General features: G+C 38.7%; 1 protein-coding gene across 6 annotated transcripts in view; it reads left to right on the top strand.

The window, feature by feature from the left end:
* Positions 1 to 21,291, top strand: part of USP54 (ubiquitin specific peptidase 54) — a 90,578-nt gene that overhangs the window by 29,279 nt on the left and 40,008 nt on the right. For 4 of the 6 annotated variants that reach the window (XM_026055862.1, XM_026055861.1, XM_026055860.1 and 1 more), the window contains exons 1-4: positions 4,317 to 4,375; positions 6,065 to 6,944; positions 9,762 to 9,854; positions 20,230 to 20,364. In XM_026055862.1, the coding sequence (XP_025911647.1) occupies positions 6,798 to 6,944; positions 9,762 to 9,854; positions 20,230 to 20,364 (375 nt within the window). In that variant the 5' untranslated portion in view covers positions 4,317 to 4,375; positions 6,065 to 6,797. Of the gene's footprint in view, positions 1 to 4,316; positions 4,376 to 6,064; positions 6,945 to 9,761; positions 9,855 to 20,229; positions 20,365 to 21,291 lie in introns of those variants that run through there. The other 2 variants (XM_026055859.1, XM_026055858.1) reach the window with 1 other exon arrangement.

The following is a 21,291-nucleotide window of genomic DNA, read 5'->3' as shown; positions in this document are numbered from 1 at the left end:
CTCCTCCTTCTGCATTTATGAAATGTTCAGCACCAAATTCAGTAAAGATAGAGTAGGGGTTTTTAAATACAATCTTTGGAGCGTAAACTGAGATTTCACCTAGAAGGTAATACAAAGCTTTGTGATAACTGCTTCAGAAGTCCTCTTCCACCTAGGTGTTTTAAAATACTTGCTTTTATTATCATGTAAGATTTTGAAATTTCTTTGAATTTATTTCCATCTAGATAAACTTTCCTCTTTCTGTAAAATCCTTCCCACTTCAACTATCAGAGCATAGYTGCTGAAATAACAAAATCTTCTGGGTGTATGTATTACATTGGTATAACTCAAAGGTGAGCAAGGAGGTCCTGAAAGGCTTCGACCTAGGATGCCGACTTGTGGAGTTGTCTGCCTCTGATAACCTCCACAGCAAACACATGTACTGAAAGTACCCGTGATGCATGAGATCAGTGGTTATTAATACAGTGTTTTTGATATGAGTAAAGGTTTTATCTGGGGAGTGAAGTGTTTTTTGGCGATAAGCACCATACAAAGTAAATAACGTGGCCTTTGCATCTCTAGTTATGACCTCGTATCTCTTGCTGTTTGTCTTCTCACAGCAGCCTCTATTGTTCAGTTATTCAACATTATGTGCTTGTAAATCGCACTCTCTAGCGAGGGATGCTTTCCTCCGGAAATTTCGAGATCATCTAGCAGGTTAAGCTGTTAGATTTGATCAGAAAAGGCTGTAATGCTATTCCCTTTTAGATATTCAGAGCTGTGGGTTTTTTGTTTTTTTTTTTTTAAATTATAATCTGCCTTTGAATGGTTGTCATGTTGTATTAAAGCTCTTGAGTAGATGGCTTCTTAATAGCTTTACCAATTATTTAAGAGCCACCTGGATACTTTGGGTCCAATTTAACTGTGTTATGAAAATCTGTATGTGGCTATCCTACTTCTCTCTATTGTAGCTATATGGGATAAGTGACATACTTTTTCTCTATTTTGAACAGAAGTCTATGTGGTATTAAGTTTGAGACAAGTGTTCATCAGCTGATTTACTGCTTTGAAGAAGGACTGTAGAAGTGACAGCTAAGCCTTTGCTAACCCCCCAGAAGCATCTGCAGGCAGTTGGGAAGCGTCCTAGAATGATTCTCTTGGAGCTGGAGTAGGTGGAAATTTCCAGCCCGCCACCATCACTGAACCTTCTGGAGTTCAAAACCAATGGCTTTCTGCTGCTTTTTTACTGTGAGAGATACTCTTTAAAAAGACTTGGCTGGCTGTCAAGCTTAAAATCAAATGGTTCAGATTAGATAAATCTTCACAGTATTTCATTAGACAGTTTTAAGGCACAGTTCACTATAGTTTTGTAAAATGTATGCGAGCATTTTGGGTGAAGAAGTTAAAGAAATGCTGCCTGCTGTACGGAATGAACAAACTTTGTGCAGTATAAAGCTACTTGACCCCTGCAGCTTGCAGAGTCTCACTTCTGGGTGGTTCTGCAGAGCCTTGTCTCCCCACACCCCTTTTTGGTCTGAGCAGTTAACAGGAACATAGAGTGTTTTCCTCTGGGTTATTTGCTTGTTTGAAAAGTCAGTATAAAACTTGTTCTTTCTTCATAAAAAATGTACTCGGCGTTTCTCTCTCTGAACACTGTAGAAACAGTAAGCTGTTTACTAGTTCAGAAATGCCAGTGTTGCCACTTAAGGGAGCTGCATTCCCCAGAAGCGCTTTGTCTCCTTCAGTGTCCTGCTTACAATTTATTATAGTGGTTTGTAGGCTGTACAAATACAAGCGGTAGTGATTGAAATTACTGCAGTTTTAGGCAAGGACACATGTTAGCCTGGTTTAGTCACTGTTCTGTCTAGTCCCTTCAGTATTAATTTCCATTATCTTGAGATAGGCTCTCATAGAAAGGGCCTTTGTTGTCTCTTCCGGGAAACCTGAAGTATCTCTCATGGCTTGTCATACCCTTATGCTGTAAAGGAGTCCAGCTGTGCATTTGTGGAATTTTTTTCTGCAGTCTTTCCTCCAAGATCATTCTGATGGTATTCGTTAGCAACTTTTAACCTAACGTTTGGATAATTACCTTGCCTTTGGTAAGTGGAAACATTTCCCTGGTTTCTAAAAGACCATTTATCGTAACTTAGACAAATACTGAGTGTATTCTCTCACATGGTTCTGGGGAATTAGCCCTATCTTGTTGCTGCTCAGAGCTTTGTCATATCTTTACAGCATTTTACCRAGTAGGAATTGTGCAGAAGGAGAAAGAAAAATAAGTAAGAGTAGTACGATCCTGTTGTAGACGTCAGTGGAGCTGTCAAATATTGTCAAGTCCATGTTCTACTCAGTAAACAGAAGGTAGCGTTGGGCCTGATAATGAAGTTAAGTTTCTCGATATGGGCCGGCATGTTTCTTCAGGCCGGAAGTACAGGGTGAGCCGTGGCCACCTTTGCTCCGGGAATGGACTGCTGCGGTGGGAGTGGTGCCCCTTGGGTGCTCTTCCCTGGGYCAGTCAGCTGGTCTCCTTGGCTGGGAGCGCTCCCACCCTCAGATCACTGTTGTCAAACAGCGTGAAAGCTAGATTAATTTGAGGGAAGGTCTAGAACTCTGAATTTTCGCTTTTATTATATCTCTTTATTATATGTTCTTTGCATATTTCTTTATATATTCTTTAATATTCTTCTTATTATAATCTGTACAATTTTTCAGGGATACAGTTAGCTCTTTTTTAGTTAGCTCTTTTTTAATCATGCTGACTAGATTAATCTTTGTACCTTATTCCAGTGGATAGTATTCTTAATATGATAAAATTCAAGTACATTAAAACTTTTTAGGCTATCTACCTCAGTTCACTGTGTCTCTAAGGTGATGTTTTGAGCAACAAGCCAGGAGCATTGTTTATTTTCTGGGAGAACAGTTTTATCAGGTCTGGTAATGCTGTTCTCTTTCATTTAAAACTCAGTTTTCTGGAGTTGTACCAAGATGTCACTAGGACATATCGTAGCTACAGCTTTTGAATTGGTCATCTGATTTTTGGCTTCATTTTGTTTTGTTTTTGTTGGTTTTAAGATACGAGAGTTGCATGGAGCTGCTATTGTTGTGACCTAACACTGAAATGCTGCAGATGGCTGGGAAACCCCATCAGCAATTACATTGGAGGGGTTTTCTTTCTTTTTTTCTTTTCTTTCTGTTTCTGTTGCCTTTTGTGTGTTCTTAATAGGGGAACAGTCTTGCAAGAACTTCTTTCATCAGAAATAATACATGAAAATGTTTTCTACTCACTCCATTATGTAACTCTCTAGCGTTTGTGACATATATCATCCAAGTGTTACTGTGACTTCATTTCGGGAAGTAAATCTGTTTTTCTTTTCTTTAGTTTTGTGATTGGGCCTGTTTACAAGCTAAGACAGTATCTGGGAGAAGTAGCATGTTTGGGGAACACCTACTTCTGCTGAAAGGCTTTCACAGCRGTACCCTTCTTGTTCCCTTACAAATCATTGCCATTTTTTGGAATTGTATTTTGTGTGTTTGTGTGTATGCTTTAGAAGATTATGTAATCATGTTTATTTGTTTTATATAAAATAAGGAAAGGTTAGCTTTTTTCCTGCTGATGGTTCTGCCAGAGGTGGTGAAAGCAAAGCAGATTATTTTAATAATGATTGTTGCTTTTTACATAGATCTTTTTTCCCCTTGTTTTCTGTTATCTTTTTTTACGAGTCTTATGGTAGAACAGAGAGCCTAAGTGGTTCTGTACATAATTCATATGAATATTGTCTTATGTATTTAAAATTAATTAGATTTCCATTTTGTAGCTATTGTATAAGGTTGTTTTTTAGTGCTTGGTAAAGCAAAAAACTGGCATTTATCTCCATGGATCTATTTTTTGTCATAACCAGTTATTGACCAAAATAAGTATTTTTTTGCTTATTCTCTTAATTCTGYGAAGGCTGTATAGCTAAATGAGAAAACTGAACTTACTCCTGTGCAAGAGCATAGAGAATGTAGGATAAATGCATCAATGCTACCAGACCTGTGCAAATCCAGTGCAAATCCAGTGATGGTAATAAGGTTGCAGGAGTCCTGCCGGGCACCTGGCCAGCCTGCAGTAGTCTTACTGCGATGAGGGGCAAAATACAAAGCCTCTGATGAGATTCTGATCCCAAGACAACAGAAATCAACACACAAGTGTATTAACTTTGTATTAACTGAGACAGCTTGGCTTGAAAAAATACTTTAGAGACACTTTTGAGAGCAGAATCTTGTTCCAAATTTGAATATATACTTGGTGCTGCTCACACCTGTTCATCTTTGGGCATGTTTTGGATTGTATTTTCCATGTTCTCATAGATGCTGTGGAAAGGAGAAGAAACAGTGCCTGGCTTAGGCCTTTTTTGTGAGTTATAACCCAGTGTGCTTGCCTCGGCTCATTCCCGWTTGCCTTCTGCTCTCTTCTCCTGCTGCCCAAGCCTGGCCGCTGCGCCTATTGCAAGTAGGGTTGGTTTACATCGAGCCTTAAATTGCTGCTTGAAACTAAATTGCCTCACACAGTATGTTTGGCTTGTGGTTCATTAAGGGATTGAGCAAAGAGAGGGGGTTGAGGCTGAAGCTGCTTTGGAATGAATCCCGTATACGTTCAGCGCTCAGGAATGTTGCACGACTGGCATGATAATGCTCTGTGTCTGCAGGCTTGCAAGCGCATCTGAAGATTGTGTGTGGTGCACTGGGAACCAAGAAGAATATTCATCTGTAAATAGAGATTTGCCTGCCTCACAGCAATGCTGAGACTTCATTAATACTTGTAGAATGAGTTTAATAGAAGCGCAAAAAAAATATTACTAGAAGGGAATGGGTTCGTCTGCTATCGCACATTCTTAGATGTTGGGGAAATTTTGTCTGTATTTTGGCAGAAGATGAAGAATTTATAATTGCGTAGAGGGTGAATAACGTGCCTTCACAAATACCCAGAATATCTTTGTTTGGTATTATTCTCCGAGTTAATTTTTGCTGATACCTGGATTCTACCTGTATCAATTTTTTTAGTGAATTCTTGTTGCAATTGCTTCTTCAGAACAGGAATAGTATCTTCTTGTTTAGGCCAGTCATAATAGGTATTTTCAGCTGTTATTTTGTCTGTCAATAATGGGATAATCCCAAATGTCATTGAGAATGAAAAAATATTATGTGATTGTCTGTAAAGCAAAGACAGATGGGCTACTCTTGCAAGAACTTTTTTTTTTTTAATTTTGCTATAAATTCTTGGAGTTCCTGTTTCTATAGGACTCTTGCCACTGTTCACCCCAGGTGGGTAAAAATGGAATTTGTTGGATGAAATTCTTTTTTACATTTCCTGTAAAATAAGGGCAAAAGCGAATGATAAAATTCACTTGTGATTGAAGGGCAGTTTCTGTTGAATGTTTCTTTCGGTTTCTTCAGAAGCATCAATGTCTTTTGGAAGATGTTATACCTTCCCTGTGCCCAGATTAAGTAACTTTTGATACAGATAAGCACCTTCTCTGGTTAAGCAAATTTGGAAAGTATTTTGTTCTGATGAGAGCTCTGGGCTTCTAAGTCAGCGGAGAATCCTGTACCTTGCCCTTCACAGTGTTCCAAATTCAGAGCTGCTGCAAGATCCCAATTAGAGAATGGACAATTAATATAATGACATGTATTCACAGAACTACAAAGCCTCCTACTGTTTTTTAAATTAGCAGGAGATCTTGAAGAACTTTATGCTGAAATTATGCTTTATACTTCCAGATTGCAAAGGGTATATGTGAAAACTGGCATGAAGTTCATGTAAATGTTTTGTGGGTTTTAGGGTGTTTTTTTTGTTGTGTTTTTTAATCGGAATACCTTCTTAACCCTTCCAACGTATTTTAGCCCTCTAACATACTTGTTCTCAGAATTCTGTTTTATTTTCCCTGTTATTCATTTTTTGGGTGGGGGAAGGTTTRTAATTTTTGCTTTGTCTTAGAGATTCTGTGTATTGTGGGAGGTGAGGCAATACTGGTCTTGGCAGAACACCACAAAACCAAGCGAGTAATTAAATGACGCAAGCCTTTGATTATTTTTCTCTCTCAAGCTTTCTGGCACGGCTGGGCATTCCAATTGCAAAAGAAGGCTCAGGAGAAGAAACTTCTGAAGATCGCACGCAGAACTAGGAGAACTGTATCAGAGACGCTTTGCTGTTTTAAAGCTCTTCGCTCTCAAGTTCTGGAGTTGCTTCTCTTTCCCTGAGAGGATAATGCCTTTTTCATTGCCCGAGATAGAAGCGCCTGAACAGGAGCTGCAAAGGTTTTATTTTGGGCTCAGTTTCTCTGCTCTCTTACTAATTGGACTTTTTCCATCTTCTGCAGGAGGATTATAAAAGGATTAGAGAAGGTGGTTTTTTTTATTTGGGGGAGGGGGGAGTGGAGGGAGCGGAGGTAGCTGTTGTTTTTCTCGCTCTTGGTCCTGGGACCAGTGACTTGCCATTTCTTCTCTGAAGTCACTGCCTGTTTAGAAAAGGGAGAAACAGCAATAACAGATGAACTTGTAAGACCATGGATTCCTGCCCTCCGCAAGCTTTGTATGTGGCTGCTTGTAAAGGAGGTTTTTGCATACATAAGCATCAGATGAAGAATAGCATCCTGGGCTGGATTTAAAAGAAACAAACTGCTTGTGTCCTGATGAAAGGATAAATTCTGTTTAAACTGTAATTGAAAGATGAGTGGATGTTGTTCCTGTTTTCAGTTTTGGTGAAAGAAAGGAAGGGCCTGATCCACTAAAATACTCTGCCAGCCAAAACCTGCATGTTCTACAGCTAAAATTGGAAAATGTCTTGGAAAAGAAATTACTTTTCTGTAGGTCGGGGGAATGTACAGGGTATGTTCACTCCACGAAATACAACCTCAATAGCCCCCAGTAAAGGTCTCAGCAATGAACCAGGACAGAACAGTTGCTTCCTGAATAGCGCGTTACAGGTAAGAGCACAGAATATAAAATGTTTCTGTCTTTGTCATCTCTTTCTGTCTATTGCAATATTTTCTTAAGCTCAAGCTGTGCAGCAGCCAGGCTTGACTACATAATTGTGTGCAGGCCTAGAGAGAATAAATGCAGGTTAGTTGTGTTATAGAATGAAGCTCAAATCCTGAGCTGCTTTAGTTGGAGTTACGTTAAAGGAAAAGTTGTCCACTTTTTTTGTGTTACTGTAACTGATAGCTATAGGGGAAAAAACAGCTTTTTTGATTTTCAGTTTTTCATGGTGAAACTGAAAGCATTGGAATAGYCGTCATTTAACATACTTGCATCTTTTCTGCTTGTGTGAACTTTTAGTATGTCATCAACAGATGAAAATATATCCATTTTAAATAGAAAAATTGTGTTTTAAAATAGTAAAACATTGAACAGCTTGCAGTATGTCTACTACTTAAAGTAAATATAGATTTTTTTTGATGGGCCAGTCACACTCAAGGGCTGATGGTATCTATTCAAAAACTGTTTTGTATAGTCCAAACAGTTTTCTAACTGCTGATGTGCAGTTTAGTTTGGATGACTGAGTCCTTACCCTTGATTAGAAAAAATGCCTTTTCCTGTGTTATAACTTAGTGGAGTGGTATGACTACTATATTTGTTTTGTCATCATTTACATAGTTTGAATGTCTGTCCTTTGAGTTTCAGTTCTTCTGGCTGAAGGGTTTCAAGTCCTTTCTGCATTTCGGCTTCCTTCCCKTTGTATGTCTTGCCTGTTTAGCACAGGCTGTGTCACTGTGGGGTTTTTGCAGGCACAGTTAGGTTCTCAACTAATTTCAGGCTTCAGGATCCTCCTGTGTAGCAAATACAAACAGAAGCACTAGTGACCCTCAGTAGGATTAATATGTCATGAAATACAGGACTGGGAACAAAGGGAACTTGGTGCAAGAAAAGTGGGGTTTCCAGAGATGTATGCTATTGATCACTTTTGTTAAGTTGTAAGGTGTAATTACTGGCTGACTCCTAATATTGAGTTACTGAACTTTGGTCAGTACTTAGTAGAGCCCAGCAGCAGCAGCAGCATACCTTGCACAAAGGTGAAAGCGTAGGAACCCGACCTTCAAACAGTGTTCTGTGTTAACTGTTTTCTCCTAAAACTCAAGAGAGAGAGGATACCAAAGATATTTGTAGTCAAAGCTGAATTAAAAAAAACCCAAGATGCTAATCATATTTCATAAAATATGTATTTCTGTATTTGTCATCTTAAACTTTTTAACATTAAATGTTAGTCTGAGAGGCTCTTGACTGTTTGCTGCTCCTTGCTACTAAATATTTCTATAAACATTCAAGATAAACTCTGAAGTCAATTACATTGAAAAAAATGAACTCTTTCCTAAATATATTATTTTTCTCTTTTTGTGCAGTGTGTGGTAGCTCTTCAGGAATGTCGGGTATAGCCGGATGGTTCAAAGGCTCATATTGCCTCACAGACCCTCAAGTATAGACAGAGTTTGAGCATAAACATTACCCCGACAATTCTGAAGTTTTGGGAAAAAAGTTCATTTACTTGATTGAATAGTCAGTACATGTGTTTTTCTGAATACAATTTTATATGGCATCTGTGCTCTGCGTTTCACTAGCTAACAAGCTGCTACAGCTGGAAACACTTTGTGAAACCAGTGCAAACGTTTTTCCGAATGCTTTTTTCTAGCCAGTTGTTCTGGACAAATTAATCAGAACCAAGATGTTCAGGCCCTCTGTTTGCGCTGAGGAAGCGTGCAGTCGGCGAGATGCCGGGCTGAACGGTGCCGTTCCCTCTGGAGCCTGGCACAGTGCAATTTAGGTCAGGGTTTCTTTTGGTACAAGTTTGTGCCTTCCCAAAGGCCGGGGGGTACTGAGGGCTGGACTTGCAGGAAAGGCCAGTTATTGCTAGCTGGCGCTGAATTAGGTAGCAGTAATCGTATGGAGATATAAAYAGCTGGTTGTGAAACACCGCAGGGTCAGTATTATCGCTGTTTTATAGATGAAGGTACGGATAGGGATTCAGATAGCTTACTGGGGCTGCACAGGTTCAGTGGTGCAGCTAGGCAGAAAACCTGGCGCTGTGAGAGCCAGCTTTGCCTCCAGCTGCTGCTAGCAGAGCGTATGAAAGCTGGCTTGTTTTTTGCCTTACAAAGTTTACCACAATACCTGCCCTGAGAGGAAAGTGTAGCTGTCCACGCTGGTTAGGGTTAGAAATCTGCCCCCATCATGGGATGTAAATGTACCTCTGATAATAGCAGGCACAGAGGATTTCAGGGTTTCCTGTTCTCACCTGTGAGAGCCTGCTAAGGGGTGCGCTGCTGCCCTTCCCTCGCTGATGTTGGCCGTTCTGGTCAGCGTGCTGGGGCTGCCGATGAGGCGGATCCGCGTCCCGGTGCCTGAGCTCTGGCTCCTTGCGGTGGCTCTGGTGGAAGTGCTCAGGTTCCCGGTGTGGCCACGCGGCCGCCTCTCGTGGCACGAGGGTGGGTGAGCAGCTGGGGCAAGTGCTGTTGAAGCTGGCACTGCCACGCAGGAAAAGAACCGTGCTTTTTATCTACAAGCATCCAGGAAGAAGTTCAAAGGGAGGTCTTATTGTAAATTAATGTATATGAATGCCACAGTTGTTGGAAAGGAAAGATGAAGATATCAACTTGTGATTAGATAAAAGGCAAGCTTTATTAAAAGTGGTTTCATTGACATTAATGTACTTTTGGAATTATTTAGCTTGTGTAATTTTAGTCAAAGGTGTATGCAATATTTTATTCTATATATCCATAAAATAAGTTGTACTTCTTTTTGTGTTGCAGGTTCTCTGGCACCTGGACATTTTTCGCCGCAGTTTCCGACAGATCACGGCACACAAATGTATGGGCGATTCTTGCATCTTCTGTGCTCTCAAGGTAAAAAAAAAAAAAAAAAAAAAAAAAAAAAAAAAGAGAGAGAGGATAAATGAAAAATAAAAAAGAGCAAACAGCAATATTTCCAATATTTAATTAACATGTAATTAAACTTGCATCTGGAAATTGGTGAGAGCAAAGGTAAATCTGATTATATACCAGCTGCAGACCCTTATAAGATAGTGCTGTTTTTTCAGTATGATCATCCAATAAATTACGAAGGTATTGTATGCAAAACTTCAGATAAAAGGAGTCTCATCAACTGAGTGTGGATCGCTGTAAGCCTCTGTGTTGTCTGAAAGATTAGTTCAACCACTAAAACATGTTTTCTTTGTTTCTGTGTGTTTTTTTTTTTTTAAATCATCTTTTGGTTTATAAATACTACTCCATATACAGTCAGTATTGTCTTCAGATTTTACCTTTACTTAAGAGCTGCTTTTAATGTCAGCACAGAAGGCAAGTCAATTTTAAACCTTTCTGTTCAAAACTGTTGATTATGTAAGACTAGGAGGTATTTCGCACTGTGAATATTGATGTCTGCATTAAACAGACAGCTCTTCATGGCATCTCTTTTAGAGAATACCAACTCTGTTTTTAGATGCAGATGCAATAACTAACTGTCATAGATATTGCCTGGACAGGAAGAGCTAGCTGCTAGCTCACCTCTGATTCTGAGCTGACTTAATATACTTGGATAAATTGTGCAATCCTACATCTTCATTTGTCTCCTTCCAATAATTTTGAGTGCCTCAATTTTTTTTTTTTGCCCTTCTCTTTAAATTCTTCTTCTGCAAACCCACAGCTCCATCAAATCTGGTGGGAGAAATGGACGTGATCCAAACCTGCTGAAAATACTGGCTTTAACCTACCTGAGTGTGGTTTTTCTCTCTGAAATTGGAACTGAGGCATTTTCTTTGATCACAAACGGGTTGTAAAATCCAAGCAAAATATTTAAATGCATTGTGGGAGAATTTATTGTGCTATACATTCTATGCACGGTAATAAAAAAGACAGACAGCATGTTTTATAAATATGGCAAAATAAAGAGGGAGAGTACAAGGATTAAATTAACATCTGAAGGCAATATTTATAGTATACTAGCTGTCTTGCTACTGTTAAGTGACTTTAAGGTGTTCTGGTAGAGACAGGCTTGAAATGAGAGTTATCTAGTGAGTATTTGGACTCTCATTGAGGGATTTTCCCTTGCAAAAGAACAGCAAAGATGAGACTATGAAGATAAGATGTGAAAGAAGGTAAGTAATTTCCTCCTGAAGAGGAATCTGTATGAAGACGTATCTGTTGAAATGATGAGACAGGATGGTTTTTACAGCAGTATTGTCAGAAGAGCATATTACAGTAGTTTAGGAGCAAGATAGCCTAAGTGAGAAATACATCTGTGCAGACAAAGGAAAGACAGAATATAAAGTGTATCCCTTTTTTCCTAATAAGGAAGTGGCAGCACTGAGGCGTGATCTGGTTTGAGTTCAGTGAGTTCAGGGAGGTAAATGAGTTGAAGCTAATTCTTAGATCATGCCCTTGAGTATCACAAGATGATTGCTGCCATTCTTTGGTAAATGAGAAGAAGAGGACAGAGAGAAAAGGATTTAGGAAATTATTGTGAAAAGTTTTGGCTGTTGTAGAGTTTAACCTAGCAGCAAGATATGGCAAGGAGATACCAGGAGGTCAGACAGGTCCTGCCATTTGAATGAAAGTAGATTGGATTCTGAGGCAGAGTTGTGAGGTTTTAGTGTAATGATAATAGTTGAAAACTTGTTTTGAATGACAGCACTGAAAAAGGCGGGGAGGGGAAGGAAAAGGGAGAGGATGAAACTTTGTGGAAATAGTACTGAAAGGTAGACTGGACAAAGATGCATCTGGATTAGCAGTACTGGAATGAAAGGGGAAAGCACTGCAATAAGAACAGAAGATGACAGGATCTTTGGAGTAGGTGCATTAAAAGCAGGCATTGGGTCAAAGAGGACAAGGATATTTGGTTTAGTTAATAAAATCCTTGCTTTTGATGTCTTGGTGAAGTGTGCAATATGTTATTTTAAACTTGTAAGTGACAGGTAGAGTGGCAGAATTCACAAATCGTATGCCTGCAGCCATATGTTCACTTTTAAATTATGCAGCCCTTGAAAGATTGCTCTGTCCTCTTGCTCCCAAGAATCTGTGAGGGTGTTTTTTTGTTTTGTTTCCTACCAGAAGTTCTTACTAATGCCATGTTTAGCCAGAAGGTGCTACAGTCCCTAGCTTTCAACAAAGCTATTGCATCGCACCAGATCCCTCAAGTTCTATTGCATAGTTCAGAAAGCTTGTATCCAGTTGTGTGCAGAATTCCTATAGTTCTCGGAACTAAAAGTGTGCAATAAAAAATTCTCAGGTAATGCATAAACAAATTAAGAATTATCTGGAGAAGTGTTTCAGAATATAAGCAGTAACCAGTACTTGACAAAGTAAGACAAAGTAAATAAATAAATTCAAACTGGCTTTAATCCAAGCCATAACTGTTAGTGTTTTCACTATCTGCAGTCTGTTCTTCATGGGAAATTTCAGCGTGTTCTATCCAAGTCTATTCCAGAACCTCCAGAAAGTTTTCAGACATCTATTGTCAAACTATGTAAGAGCAAAAAATTGGTAGACGACTTTGTTAGAAGTCATAGGACTGTTTCAAACCTGATTCCTTTATGCTTGTTAACTTCAGATAAAGCATCTCACAGTTCTGGGTTTTTCTCTGGCTGATGCAATGACAAGTCTCCACCTTAATTAATTTATGTGAAATATTAGTGCATGTACATAAATACTTGAGAATTTTCTCCATTTCCATGTTCTTACCAAGTAAAATATTATTATAAAGATGTGTAATAAAAGATGTCAGTTACCTCTTAGAGAAATTGAGTGTGCAACTCTCCCCACCCCCCCCCAAAAAGGTCACTGCATACAGCTGAAAAGGTGGGGATACCAAATCATAAAGGTATTCACAGGGGATAGCTCCCAACTGTGATGGCATTCATCTTCATAAACTCCTTTAGCAGGCAGTAGAGGGAAAAAAAAGGTTGTTGAAAATAACTTACTTTCTCTCAGTTGCCCTGGGGTGGATCAGTGGTTCTGAAACTGCTCTTTTTCCTTTCTTTAAAGGTCTGGGCTATCTGTATATAAGTATACTATACAAGTATATAAAGTTGTATAAGACAGATGGGATAGTGTGCTTAATATACACCCATTACCACAGACATCACCAAGAGCATGTTTTGCACCCCAGTGCAGCGGGGTAATCCCTTCCCTTCCTTATTCATTCTCCCCCATCTGCTCTGCAAGCCTGTAATAGTTGTCTTGCCAGGGTAATATCTAGCTTAGCCTCCCAGCCTTGGACCACATTTGGTTTTTTTCAGCATCTTTCTCTCCAATATTGCCTTAGGCTTTGCTAAGATGAGGGAGAAGACTTGGCTGGAGCCAGTGGGGACCCAAGAATCCGGTGCTCTCTACCAAGCAAAAATCTCCCGTTAGGGCCTGGGGAGAGGCAGTTACCCTTGCGTGCTGTCAGGTGGATCTGCCCAAGATGCCTGTGCAGACCAAGCAAGGATGAGGCAAGACAGGTTTACTTTTCTTCCAAAACCTGCCAGCATGTTGAGATCCCAGCCTAGCCTGGGGAAGGGGTGAAGAGTTTGCTTCCCACCCCCCAGTTCCCCTCACAGGTGTCTCCAGAGGACACACTCTCTTCCCGTTGACTTTAGAGGAAGATAGTCTTCACTAGACTAAATTTAGCCTTTGTGAATAGCTCCCTAAGAGGTTATTTTTTTTTTTCACACTTTCTTGGCTTGCTGCAACTGTTTCTAGGGATTCTGATGTCACACACAGTATTTACTGTAAATGCTCAGCTAGCTCTATAAATAGTATTTATAGTTATAAGTTACTTTTATTTAGAAAATGAGAGATCATGGGACAGTTGAGTAATGTATCTGATATCAAATCAAGTATTAGTGAAGATACTTGTGGCACAAATTTCTGAAGTGAAGTAGTTTTAAAACTTGCCATGTTACCTGGCTATGTTTATTTGGCTATAGACTGAACCTTGAAATCATTCCAGACATATGTTTGTTGGCTATTTTGAAGGAATTTTGCATCAACTCATATAAAAAGACAAGGAAAAACTGCAGACTTTGTACTGGAATCCCAAACACTGCTCCTTAAGATGCTGTGGCATTATTCAAGTTTTTTTCAGTATACCAGCTGTCTTTACCACTATGTGGCATGCCTGGCATAACACTAAAACAGCTTTTTGATTTATTATTAATGTTGAAGTCTACTGTGTTCTGTTTTATTTTCATTTTCTAGAGCGTGCCTTTGCTTTGGTGTTTGTTTATCACAGCTGGAAGGGGGGCAGGAAGGGGGAAATCCGTCCACTGTACTGAGCATGCCACAGAGAGTTTGTTCTCCTTCCAGGGATTGTACTTGGAGCTCTATAGTGCCAGGATATAGGACAGAGTGTTTTTTGTTCCTCACAAAGAAGAATTCTCTATTGATTGATAAATTCCAGTAAGGCTGTTCTTTTTGCAATTTTGTCATGTGCAACAAAAGCAGGAAGAATGTGAATTTTCTGTGTAGAAATGATGTTGTTTTCTAAGGTGAAAACTGAGAACAATAGGATATCAGAATACTTGAAAGAATAGGAATGACTCTAATTCATGGTTCTGATTAGACAGTTACTTGAATTGGAGAGATTTGTTACGAAAAGTTCATGAAATGGGTGAAAGAATAAGTAATAGGTTAGTTGCAAAGATTTCATCCTTGTGTCTTGTGCTCTTTCCAAATCAGGACAGTATTCCAGGGTAAAACAGTAGCAAAACTCTGTAAAATAATTTCTGTTATTTTGTTTTTTTTAAATCTTGATCAAGTGGTTAATAAATTGTCACCTAATTGATGTGTAGATTCTGTGGATTTTTGCCTTTTTTGTTTTGTTTTTTTTTTTCTCTGACACCCTCCTACCTAAAACTCAGAGAAACTATATATTTTGTTTTATAAACTATATATGTTTTTATATATGTTTATATGTATATATTTATAAACTAGGTATTTTATATATATGTTATATAAACTATGTATTTTATTTTATTTTGATGGTAACAAGGGGATGCCTGACTTTACATTCCACATTAGGGGGAGGATGTGTTAATGTTTCGGGCACAGTGTGAGAGAAAATGCAAAAAAGGCTATGAAAGAAAGGAATAAATGGAGTATGTAGGTTTGCTCTTATCAGGCTTGGAGATTCAGAAAGGAATCCAAAGATACAAAAGCAAATAAGGCCAGAAATATTTGGGCCCTGGAAGGCAAATATAACATGAGGAAATGTGAGGATGAAATGGGAGTTAGTGGAAGTACTGTGGGTGGAGGCTGATGTGGTTGGATGGGAGAAAAATGATCTTAGGAGCCAGAATTTTTATTGAAACAGGTTGTTGTACTGAGTAGGAAGCTGCATCAGGAGAGGAGAGTGTGATGTTCTGGATGAAAGATTAGGTACTGTAGACAAGGAAAAAAATAGTCAGATGAATGTAATGGAGTAAGGAGAACATGCTTTTGAAGTTGAAGAGAAAGTTTAAAAAATGGAAAAATCCTCTCCCAGTTGAGTGAGAGCAAGAATAATATTGGTATGTTGACCAGTGAGAGAAGGATGAGGATTAGTCATGTTAATATTTGTAGGTTTTGCTAAAATGCAGAAGCTATTAAAATGGAGACTACTAAAGCTTTTTGGAGGAACATATTTTTTTTCTTTGAGAAGAAACTTCACACTGCTAGAGCTGCCGCAGTATGCCTTCCAGAAGGAACTTCTACACAATGCTGGAAGAGGGGGAATTAGTCCTCAGAAAGCTGCCAAGGACAAAACTCAAACTTACAGTACGTAGACACTGATCTGATTCAGGAGCTGTTGACTGTTGTCTTCAGCCATCCATTTATTCTTATGCCAGCCTGTTTCTACATGCTTGATTAAGGAGTCATATGTGCATATGATCAAGTCTGAGGTTTGTTCCATCAGTCTGGTTAGATACATGTTACAGATGTCAGTTTACCCCAAATTGAATACTTCTTCCCTAGAGAGACAGTGGATTGCGAACACTGTTAGAGATCAATTTGGAGGAGACCTTGTAGATTATGGAGGGATTCAGAGATATTTGAACTTCCGAATATTTAAAAATAAAATATAAGGACTCTAAAATGTTGATTGCTCAAATTACCCCAGATGCTAATTACTGTCTTAATCCTCTAAACAAATGAAGCGCAACTCATTTTATGATCATGCATGTGAATTTTAGCAATTTGTAGTAGAAAGCCAGGTTTCAGCTTGAATGGTTGTATGTTTAGGAGTCCTTGTCTCAAACCTTAAGTTGTTCTCTGAAGCTTTAGGAAGTTTGTGATTTTGGGAGGGAGGAAGAGCACTTACTCTGCAAGACCTTGTTTTGCTGTGTGTCAGAAGCTCAAACCTGTAGTAGATAGAACGAGAAGATTCCAGTTAGAAACTAGGAAAAAATCTTCTGAACGGTAATAAACAAGTGATGCCCTGGAATAGATTGCCTGTGATGGTTAAGGAATTTCCAGATTTGGATGCCTCTGAGAGCAAGTTGGCATAAGATCAACTATGTAAGTAAGTATAGTTGATTGTGACTTAGTACTTGGGGATTAACTAGATGGCCTCCTTTGTAATTTATATTTCTATTAAAGAATGCTTGTGCCTCCTAATTCTACTGGCTCTGCTACCCTTTTCAGACCTTTAAAGATCCGTAGAGAAGGAGATATGGAGGGAGATAGGCTTCTTCATAGACCTCAGGAATGCAGTGTAACTAGAAGGCATACTTCCTATCTGAAAAAAATCCTTGCTCATGCTGTTCTCTGTCTTGGCTCGCTGAGTTTCTGACATGCTGAGAACAGGTCATCAGTGTAGAAATCTGTAGTATTGCTGCTAATTTAATGTTAGTAATTGGTCAGAGTTCCTGTTAAGCCAGTATTTTTTTGGTTCTGCTCACTTCCTTTTGGTTACTGAAAACTGGTAGAATAGAAAAGACTTGTTTATAAGGCTTCTAGCAATGCCTTTTCACCTTCTGACTGTCATTAAGCATCCTCTCATTTGTACTAGACTGCACTCATTTAGAGAGAACACCGGTGTTGTGAATACACTAATGGGGTTTCTCACTATCTTAAAATTCAGGCAAAGAAGTTTCTTAAAGAGAATGAAGTTTGAATGTTTCATATATAAGTTCTTGTTATTCTCATTCATTCAGTTCTCATTAAGTTCAGAAGCTCTTGGAATACAAGTGGCATGAAAACTCCTGGGGCAGAAGCAGCAGTGCTTTCCGGGGCTGCTCCCAGCTGGCTTTCAGACCTGTGTATGGGACAAATGTTAGTGATTAACAGTATAGCTTGAGGGCAAGATCTGAAATGAAGGAGAGAGATTCAACTTAGATAACTTAAAGTGATGAAACTGCAGGAAATGCCACACCTTTCTGTCTGAGGCAGAGCGACCAGAAAGACCTGTTCTGATGAAAAGGTGAGCAAAGAACCTGCCCTGAAAAATAAAGGGGAAAACAGCACAGAAAGACTGTGTTCAAAGTGATTTTGACTCCACTTGAGATGCTTTTCCTGGGCTTCCTATAAGCTAAAAATATTATGTTCCAAGAAGTGCTCCAAAATGCAGTGTGCAATGACATGATAGGGTTTGATCTTTCTTAGATTAAACTGCATGATTTCCAGCTGGTTTTAAGACCTTTTTTCAGTCCTCATAACCTAAAGAAGACTATACCATTGTGTGCTATGCCATTATAAATTTTAAGAAGAATTCTTCTATATAGTATTGGGATCTTTTACTGCTTGATTTTTACATATTAAATTCTTCCCAGAATTCTCTGACATTTCTGAATCATTTGTGTGCCTTGGTTGTGGTAACAGGTTTCATAATTTTCTGCTGTTTATATTTTTGAAGGTTGTTGTTGTTTTTAATTGTGATGACTGTGATTATTTTGTGATACAAAAATAATTAAGTTGTGGAAGAAAATGCAGTATCTTGTAAAAAGCTCAAAACCAATTACCTAAAATTATCAAGATCACTTTTTCCTCACTGAATCTCTTTATATTAACTGATAGGTGTGTCAAAAGTCAAAGTAACGTATACCCTTTCCTCAAAGATGGAAATTAGTGTTTTGGTGTGCTTGCTTCCCCCCCCCACCCACCCACTTAGCTGCTTTTTCAAGAGTGCAAAGCCATTTCAGAGCTCTCGCTGAAGCAAGTTGGGTCCTGGCCACTCTGTCAGTTCCCCAGGTTAGGTTGCATGCAGGTCACTTGGCAAGTGCCTCGGTTTCCAGATCTGTGAAGTGACACTGATAACCAGAATTAACATGTTTCTAAAGCACAGTCATGAATATTTTCAGGCATTCTTAAATTATTTGATGAAAAGTGCTGAAGTAGGATGGAATTATGATTATTTTTTTTCTTGTCCATTGAAAAAATTTACTAATGAAACATGAAACTTACTTTATTATTAGTGACAGAAATTGGAGTCAGGATCATTAAGAACAGTGTCATTTTTTCCATTTTATATATATCTGTATGTGTTAGTGTGTGTAAATAGACAGATAGGTAGTAACTGAGGAGAAGCATTGTCTGAAATTTGTGAAGTGTGAGATTTTTTGCCCTGCAGCCTTCTTTTTTAATTAACACTTTCCCTATCATTGTTTGATACTGTAATAAATGCAGTATTAGAATTGCTGTTGTCTTTAGCACAGTGGGCCCTTACCCAAGAACGAGCACCATAAGCACAACCACACTACGAATGAAAATACCAGTAAGGAGAAATGGGCATTTTATGGGTGTGTTATCTCATCTGTCAACACTGTAAATTCTACCATTCCTACAGCCAGAAACTGAACAGACACTGAGGTTTGTTTGTTGGCTCTGTAATGACAGCTATGTTCTGCATTTTTTCAGCTTCTTCAAAGCTGCTGAGACTGCAGAGTTGGACAAACCTTCTCTCAGTTTACCTGTTCATTTCCTGATAAAAGAAACAAATAAGAATTGATAAAGGAGAAAATTTATTTTTTTCCAGTGACTACAGATTCTAAGAATGCTAGTGAGAAGCTTTCTATAATTAAGGGCAAGAAGTGATACAGAGATGAACGTCAGTACGGATTCTCGTTATGACTTGGGAAGAAAACCAAACCAGCAAACCAGCTTGAGACTGGCTTTCTCTCTCTTGTGAGACTAGTTTAGAAGGCAGAAAAGCCAAGTGGCCTATAGTTGAAGATGATAAATAGTTTTTTTTCTTTTGCAACAAGAATGGAGTTTTTCCCAGTCTTTGGGGATGGTGTGAGACATTGTGAGGAAAGTTTTATAGGAAGAGATAAGCAGAATTTTGAGACGGACTACAATGAAGATAGTTGCTTGTCATATGAAATGAGGTAGAAAGTAGAATAGGAGTGGTAGAGGGGACAGTATGGACTTGTATGAAAATAAGGACCAGAAGTTTTTACTTAAAACTAAGAGCTTGCGTACAGATTTATGTTCCTGTCTTTGTAGGAGGACACAGTGAAAATTAAGAAGGTAAATAACTCTATTCAGAAGCCCTTTTTGCTACATATTCATGTCAGAAGGCAGGTTTAAATCAGTTGGGAGTATGTACTGAACTGTTATGCATATAACCTACACTTCAGGTGATATGTATCTGTATAGAAATACTGTTCTTGCAAGTGAATACCCAGATAATCTGTGAGTTACAGGTATGAAAATGCAGGCTTATGGCAGCAAGTGAGCAGCTAGCCATATGTAGGAGGTACTGTTAATGTCCTGTGTTTTTTCGCTGGCGTGCCGACCCATACACCATCTGATTCTTGGACTTAATGGATGGTAAATTCATGAAATACTGCAAGCAACAGGTTGTGGCTGTTAAGGACTAAGAAGTCTGGAAAGAGTTAACTGGAAGAGGAAAGAATGCATGTGTAAGAAGGCTACTGGGATGRGAGTGAAAAAGTGATCTGGAGAGGGGGAGGTAGGAATAAAAAATGAGGAATAGTTTTGGTGTCCATTGTATTTACTTCCAGAATCAAATCTGGGGGAAGACCCAAGGGTGATAACATAGAGGGAAATTTACTCTAGACTCCCCACCATCTTTTCCTTGGATATGTGCTCTTTGAAAGGAAAGGAAGGAAAACACCACAAAGAGGGTATAGTTTCAAGTGAGGAACTTCTAGGATCTTCTCTTATATTCCCTGTACAAAAAAATATCTTTGTGTGTTGCTTGATTAAAATGAGTTAAGAGTTTCTTGTTTGTTTTCAGATAATTTATGGGTCATGTGTAGGAAAATACATTAACTAAGCTTCTTTAATCTTTTTTTCCTAGGGTATCTTCAACCAGTTCCAATGTAGCAGTGAAAAGGTATTGCCTTCTGATGCCCTACGCACTGCTCTTGCAAAGACATTTCAGGATGAGCAACGCTTCCAGCTGGGCATCATGGATGATGCTGCTGAGTGTTTTGTGAGTATAATTGAAAGATGGTCTGACAGGCATAGGTGCAAACACCCACTAGACAATGTTTCTTTCTTTTTTTTCTTCTCTCAAATTCCAACAGACTTTGCATATGTGGCCTGTAAAAGTGAGAGATTCCCCCGCTTGAAGTGTTCCAGTGGGGAACCAACATTTGGTTTGAGAGCTGTTGCTAGTGAATTGGAAATGAAAATACCAGTGTTATCCATTTTTCAGTTAAATCTTTGCATATATACTGCTTGCAGTCTCAAGTGTAGCTAGGAATTGTTTTTTTTAAAAAAAAACAAAACTCTGTGCTTTGCAAAATTCTGATATGGGGTGTGATGATGAAACCTCACAAGCATTATGTTCTTGATCAAAGGAAGCAATACAGTTTTCTCCTGTGAAAACACTTAAGGCTAGTCATTACCAAAAAGGCTTCGTCAGTACCAGCAAAATTGTTAATAGTTGCAAATTGCTTGCTTGCTTCTATAACATTCATATAGATAAAGATATAGATGGAGATTCTTCCTTCCCTTGTTATCTTTTGGATACTCTTGGTGATTGTACTGATACGCTAGGCACTGCAAGAAGGATTCTTGTTTTATGAATCACCTCAAAGGGATGAAAGGGCATTTTGTTTGCCAGTTATCCTGAAATCATCTTTTCCTAAACTCTAGCTAAGGGAAAAGTCAAAATAAATAAAAAGACCAAATACAACCCCTTCAACCTCTATTTATAAAATCCAAGTACAGACAACACAATTGTTTGCAAATGGAGATGAGCAACAACAAAAGGTTTGACTCCAAATATTTCTCTTACCCTGTTTGTAAACCATCTGACAATTTTATTTAGGCTGATTATCTATCTCATCTGTGTGTTTGGGAGATGGCTTTTACACAAATCCTGTCGTCTTAGGTTTTCCCACTTGCTTCCTTC

The sequence above is a fragment of the Apteryx rowi genome, unplaced genomic scaffold, assembly GCF_003343035.1.
Source record: "Apteryx rowi isolate R43461 unplaced genomic scaffold, aptRow1 scaffold_126, whole genome shotgun sequence".
In the NCBI taxonomy this organism is placed as follows: domain Eukaryota; kingdom Metazoa; phylum Chordata; class Aves; order Apterygiformes; family Apterygidae; genus Apteryx; species Apteryx rowi.
The sequence above is the reverse complement of the archived record's forward strand: the minus strand, read 5'-3'. Positions and strand labels throughout refer to the sequence as shown.